This window comes from Triticum aestivum, chromosome 2B, assembly GCF_018294505.1.
Source record: "Triticum aestivum cultivar Chinese Spring chromosome 2B, IWGSC CS RefSeq v2.1, whole genome shotgun sequence".
Taxonomy (NCBI): Eukaryota; Viridiplantae; Streptophyta; class Magnoliopsida; order Poales; family Poaceae; genus Triticum; species Triticum aestivum.
Genome location: NC_057798.1, coordinates 747014835 through 747021385, shown reverse-complemented (window position 1 = coordinate 747021385; position 6551 = coordinate 747014835). Strand labels below are relative to the sequence as shown.

The window sequence follows — 6551 nt, the reverse complement described above, 5'->3', positions numbered from 1 at the left end:
GGGGGGGGGGGCGCCTTATCGCCTAAGCGTTGCCTAAGCGTCCAAGGCGGGACGCCTTAAAAACAATGATAATAATAATAACAATAATAAAAAATAGGTATGAAGCTCATTCGACAAGTGCTATTACTGACCTCAAATCTGACATTCTCCCCTCTCTGAATCATTTCTAGTGCATTCCGTATCTGGTAACAAGTAAAAAGGTCAATACCATATAGTGGCAGAAGATTGCTGCTGATTTTAGAAGTAAAGCTGTGTAGCAATGAAATATATGCTATCCAGGAACTGCTGACTAGTTATCTCTAGTATAACTAGTAACTAGAGACAGAATACAGAGAGTATGCACATGGATAAAGCGATCAGTTTCATGGTAATACAGTGGTATATCATAATATAAGCACATCAAAGGGGACATAAAGTCAGTCAACTCACCTCCATTAATCTTCTTCCCTCCCTACTATTCCTCATCGGTAATGGAACACCCCAAACACCATCACCTTGACGTTCCAATAGAAACCCTGACCTTAAGCGCGGGTGCTGAGGACCACGAAGCGCTCCAGATAGACGGCCTATCTCCTATAATGAAAAGTAAAATTCCATCAAGCTAATAGAAAGAGGAATGAAGGTGGAAAACTAAACTTATGAACACGTGACAGAGGAAAGTTACCTCTGATAAATTTCTAGGATGCCGTCGATGCAGGTTCTGATGAGCGAGAGATGTTGAGCCTGCTGGTCGACTAATCGTTGAACTGGCATTAGCTCTTGATACAGAAGACACATTTCCAGGGATGGTAGCACCAGGATTGTCAGAATTCCAGTTAGACAATTCTGGCACCAAATGTCTCATGTCTACTGCAGCAAGAGGGGCTGATGCATTAGGGTAGCTGGGAGCTACAAGATTCCTCCCAGTAACTTCCTCTCTACCAAGAATTATGTTGTCCAAACTGCCAGCTCTTGATGATGAAGCTCCATGGCCAGTGAAACGGTGTGCGGTTTGTGGAATACCAGGGACTACATTTCCAGGATGCTGGTATTGCAAGTTGATTCCACTGACCACAGGCATAGACTCTTCTAGTTCATCAAATGCGCGCTGAAAAGCAGGTGCCTGGTGATACCATGAACCAGGTTGCCTGATAGAACCTGAAGAGGGCCATACACCATAGGGGCTAACCTGCTGAGCGGTGGCAGTTCTTGCCCGAAAACTTCTCTCTGAATTTCCTGAATTATTATTGCCTCCACTGGGATGATTGTAGCTACTAGATGGCATTCCTGTAGCAGCTCCATAATGCGAGAGTTGTTCCTCAATGGAACTTGGAGCTAACAAAAAGTTATGAGAGGATACATTTGGACCAGGAGCTGGATTGAAACTTGAAGAAGGAATACCATGGAAGGCATTATCGTTTCTGTGGGAAAAACTTGTGCTAGCACCTGCTGAAAATTGCCCATGGACACCCTCAATGTTTTTCCTCTTGCAAGCTAAACGACGACCATCCAGGGAACTGCCTGGTCTTTGATCCATGTCCTCTGGCATCAGGGGAAAATTACCCAAAGGATTTTGGAAAGCATTCATAGAAGGGAACGGCTCTGGCTGCTCGTCGTCTAAAACGAAAGCTCTGTAAGGATGCAATCTTAGCTCCGTGGCCTGGGCGGTGGCATCAGCACGGGAACTGCCAGCATGTTGCTGTTTGCCTTGAGAGGCGCTGTTGGCATTTGAACTCTGACCGAATAGATCATGGCTACTGGCATTATTAAGGCTTATGTCCACATTATCCAGAGAAAGGTTGTGTTCAGCAGCCAGGCGCCTCTCGCCAATCCTCAAACCACCACCAATGTTCAGATGCTCAGCTTTGATCGCGTTAGAGCTCCCATAGTTCAGCGCATTGCCGCTTGAACTAGCTTCACCTGACCCCCAAAAGCCTAAGAACTGGCCATCTTGATGTGCCTCGCTTCTATACGGAATGGCCCCGTCGCCGCGGTTCATCTCATAACCTTGGAGGTTCTGCGAGTCTGCTGCTCCAAGCATGTTGTTCCAGTACGCCTGCTGGTCCATGACAGGGTTGCCTGAACCAGACCCATGATCAAACCCGAAGACGTCAGCTAGCTGTTCGACAGAATTCCTCTGCCCTTGCATTATCGAAAGGGTAAAGGGGTGTCCTTCTACAGATTGTTCTGCAGCAATAGCATGTCAGATGCTGTTCACCTCTTCACCAGCAATTCAAGTGTGACCTACATACAAGTGTTGAAAACGCATTAGAAATTTTGGAACAGAAAATTCTTCTGAAATCTCAACATCCCTAGAGGGAAAAAAAAGAGAGGAAGTAGCAGACTCTCAGATGGTGGAATGCTGAATGCTGCTACTCCATTAAGGTTTGGCACAACAACAAAAAAGACGATCCCTATCAAAACACCGCGAATCCAGTCCTCTTTGCGGCCTAATCTATGACAGATAGCAGATATCTACACACATTCAGAAAAAAAAAGGTGCGCTTCTGGGAGTAGCCACACCCATAACCCCATTGCTATCTGGAAGTAAATGCACCCATCCTGGACTGAGATATCCAGCGATTCATCCGTGAGCGCATTAACCGTACGCCGAAGCGATCTTGGCGTGAGCCGCATTTGGTGAGGCGTGTGTGCGGATACAGTACACCAAACTTGATGGCGAGTTTGGCCTCTGCTCTGCTCTGCTGCTGTAAGCAAAGGTGGCCACTGGCTGCTGCGCTGATGCATGCATTATTATTTTCCGGCTGGAAGCAAGCAAAAGGTGATGCGCGCATTTTTTTAATAATTAATTCAATAAAATTAATGAATTAAAAGGGAGAAAAACACGGTGATTCCCACATTGCTTGCATGCGGCCTCAACAGACGGACGGGCTGCATGCAGACGATGGGGCTGGGGCCCACGGGTTGTGCCTGGGAGCAAGGCTTAAAAAATGGCCTCTTTTCTCGCGCATTTATTTCCCTTCGCTTTCGGTTTTGCGAAAGGATGCGGTAAAACCAGCGAAAAGTAAAGGAAAGGTAGCCATCCATGGATGGATTCGAGGAGCGGATCGGTTCTCCCGTCACGAAATCGAACGACCAGCGACGGGGGAAGCGATTTTGACCCAGCCGAGCAGCCCAGAACGGCCAGGAAATCTCTGCCTCGCGCACCCAAGAATGGGAGGAGAAATCATCATGAGGATGAAGAACTCTGTTCTACTAGTAAGGAAAACCGTGAATGTTTTGCCATGGCATAAGGCGTGCTCGACGAAGGAAACACGCGGCTGGATGGGCCATGAGGAATCATCAACAGGGAAAAAGAGACCATGTTTTGAAAGAACCAAGAACTCGAACGGGAGCGAAATGAACGAGCAGATTGAAAGAAAACAAGAAGCGAATAATAATAATAAACAGGGAGATGGAACAAAAACAAACCGAGAAGATTTTCAACGCCTCGCGAGAAGCACAATCCAAGCGGAGATCAAACTCGTTCGCATCCACCGTCTTGATTCCTGCCGATCCTCTGGAGCGAGGAGAGGGAGGAAGAATCGGCCCAGGAAACGGAGGAAGAACCAATCAATCCCTTCCCTGGAGGAAGATGGGCGGAGAGGGAGGGACGGAATTCGGAGAGATCGATGCGGGTGGAGAGGAGAGGAGCGGGGAGAGAATGGGTGGAGGAAAATCTGGCAAAGACCAGGAGAGGAGAGGGAGAAAGACGGGGGGAGGTTGGAGGGTGGTGATGAGAGGAGAGGAAGGATGGATGTATGTATGTAATGGAACGGGGGGAAGGGAGAGGGAGAGAGAGAAGTTTGGCCGAATTCGGATTTATTTATCTCTCTGCCTCACGCCGCACACTCTCTCTCGCTCTCGCTTTGGTCTTTGAGGGTATCTCGATCCTCCCCCACTAAAACATCTTTATAAATAAATGCTCTCCTGGAATTTTAATTGCTACTGCTGTAATGGAGTACGCCTCCTCCGAAAACGGCCAGAGATTAGCGTGGCCCGTCTATCTTTGCGTTTTCGGCCGCTTTTGGGCCTTTGGACTTTCGAGCAGCCCCCTCCCCCTTTCTTTGCATGCTCCCCCATCTCTTTCCACCCTTCTTTGCTCCTGCGTTGGACGGATATCCCTACCTATATCTCTTTCCTTTTGCTTATTAATGTACTCCCTCTGTAAACTAATATAAAAGCGTTTAGATCACTAACGCTCTTATATTAGTTTACAGAGGGAGTACGTATGTATATATCTATCTTTCCACCCTTTCTTTTCTTTTGCTTATGTATATCTATCTTGGGCATTTAATACTTCAAATCTGTAATCCAAGTGCCACGGGATATGCTGGGTTGTGTTCCGGAAGGCCCCCACAGAACACATGTCAGTACTACTACTACTATACATCATTTAAAAAAACAGGGGAGTGAAGGCCGGATGAGTAAATTTCTCTCTGGTCAGGGTTCGCCATTATTACATCATGCCATTTTTTCAAGGGGAGGGGGGGAGCCGCCGCCCCCGGAGCAAGACCCGTTTTGTGTCCGTAAACGAGGTTTGACCGCATCGACGCCTCTGCATCTGCATGAACGACGGCCTCCTCAGTTCATAAAAATCGCGCGGCCACGGCCACGCCCTTGGCATGCACGATGGCAGGAAAAAAGGCCATGCCGCCGAGTGACCGCAGCGCCACGTTTCGGCTCCTCCGCGTGGCTGCTTTCCTGCTCACCACCGGAGCATCTATCTAATCTAAACAAGAAGCCCACTAGATTTTTTGCATTTGCACAAGTCGCAAAGCGAAGGAAATGGTATTCTATCCTCGCGATCCTCTCGTCAGCGTCCCACGCACTCCCCTCATCCACAGCGCGCGCACGTCGTCGCCGCCGTCAGCGCCGCTGGAGCTAGCGCCGCCCGGGTCAAAAAGCCGGCGCGTGCGCCCCGTGGATCAGCGGCGCGCTCGCGTCCGTCCGTCTATCCCGACGATGTCATCGTGGATGCCGCACCGCCGCAGTTGACGCGCGAGCTCGGCCCGAGGATCACCGGTGCCATCACCCATCAGGATAAGCAAACGGCGCGGCCTGGTGCTTTCTCTGGCGGGGCTCGCTGGCGCCATGTGGCCGTGGTGGTGGTGGTGGTGGCGGTGGTGCCGGGAATATACGGCGGGAATTCGTCCGGCCGTCGCTTTTCTTTGCTTTGCCCCCTTATCTTGCGTACCTTGGTCTGGTTTCTCCATTTGGGTTGGATTCCCTGCGCTTTGGTGCCCCTGCTCTCCGCCTGCTTTGGGCTAAATTACGTAAAGAACCACTGTCGCGGTGGGGCCCGGCCCGGAGATCCCCGGCTTGTCTTTATGGCTGGCTGTTGCGCTTGCTGCTGGTAATTTGTCCTCTGGGCTATGGATGAGAGTGAAATGGAGGAATAAAGAAAGGCCAAGGATCAGTATCTGCTCACAAGGCCGAAGGAAAGGACTGGCTGAATCGGAATATAATTTGCCGGAAACAAAAGAGTGGCTCACAAGGCAGGCAGCATATGCGTGGGTTATTCTCGCGTACTGCCATTTATCCAGGCGTATAAAAAAGGACCTTCGTTTCACACATGAAGATGATTTCTGTTCACTAGTAAATTTAAAAGAAAACATATTTGAGGCTGTAGTTCAACATAGGACGCCGCCGGTGCACATCTGACGTTACTGCAATGCAAATCATCTCCGTGTGGACTGGATCACTAGCCATCCCTCGGCCCGGGCCTGGGTTCGCAAGGCCCGTCTCGAGCGTCGGACCTAAAAATCAGGTCGGGCCAGGTCGGGTCGGGCTTTTTAGGGCGCCTGGGCCTGGGTTCGCAAGGCCCGGCTCGGGCGTCAGACCTAAAAATCAGGACGGGCCGGGTCGGGCTTTTTAGGGCCGGGTTGGGTCGAGCCGACCGGGCCGGGCTGCCCATGGCTAGGTCTAATCACTAGTGCTAGAGTGTCCTAGACTGTAGCTTGTTATTTCACGAGGGCAAATTTGCGGATAAAATGTTCAACTTCTTTAAAAAGTGGCAGGATTCATGTCTTCATTAATTAAGAAGAAAAGAGATGCTCAATTAAATAGAAAAATCGGGCGAAAACCAGATTGCTCAGTTATTTATGTAAAACCGGGCAAAACCATCACAACCGCTAAGCGGCACACCACTCCAAGAAGGGCATCACTAAGACAGCACACACACGTTATCATCCTCACACCTTCCGTAGAGGCGTTATCGTCATCTCTAAACCCTGAGCCAATGACTCAGACTTCGTCGTAGGCAATCATTGACTCAACCCACAATGAAGAGGTTGTGTGAAATCGTATGAAGATCCGTGCCAAACTGAGGCACCAATGACCAGACAGAGCAACTCCGACTCTAACGGAGAGCTACGAAGGACGAAACCCAGCATGGTTGGTGCCAGGGAAGATCGCCGAACGGGCCACCTGCAGCTAGTCATCGTACACCATAGGGCCGCCGCCATAGCTTCAACTTCACAGCAACAAACAAACCGAGGCAACCCCACGGACACGCCGAAGAAGAGCTGACTACCTCAACCACTGTCGCATCGCCGACATCGCTCCCACCA

General features: G+C 49.8%; 1 protein-coding gene across 2 annotated transcripts in view; it reads right to left on the bottom strand.

The window, feature by feature from the left end:
• LOC123047118 (probable E3 ubiquitin-protein ligase HIP1) overlaps positions 1-3845 on the bottom strand; it is a 7553-nt gene extending 3708 nt beyond the window's left edge. The window contains exons 1-4 of one of the 2 annotated variants that reach the window (XM_044470607.1): positions 3412-3845; positions 665-2223; positions 430-573; positions 132-182 (exon numbers count right to left, since the gene is read on the bottom strand). In XM_044470607.1, coding sequence (XP_044326542.1) covers positions 132-182; positions 430-573; positions 665-2128 — 1659 coding nt within the window. In that variant the 5' untranslated portion in view covers positions 2129-2223; positions 3412-3845. The remainder of the gene's footprint in view (positions 1-131; positions 183-429; positions 574-664; positions 2224-3411) is intronic. The other variant, XM_044470608.1, reaches the window with a different exon arrangement.
• Between the last annotated feature and the right edge of the window lie 2706 nt (positions 3846-6551).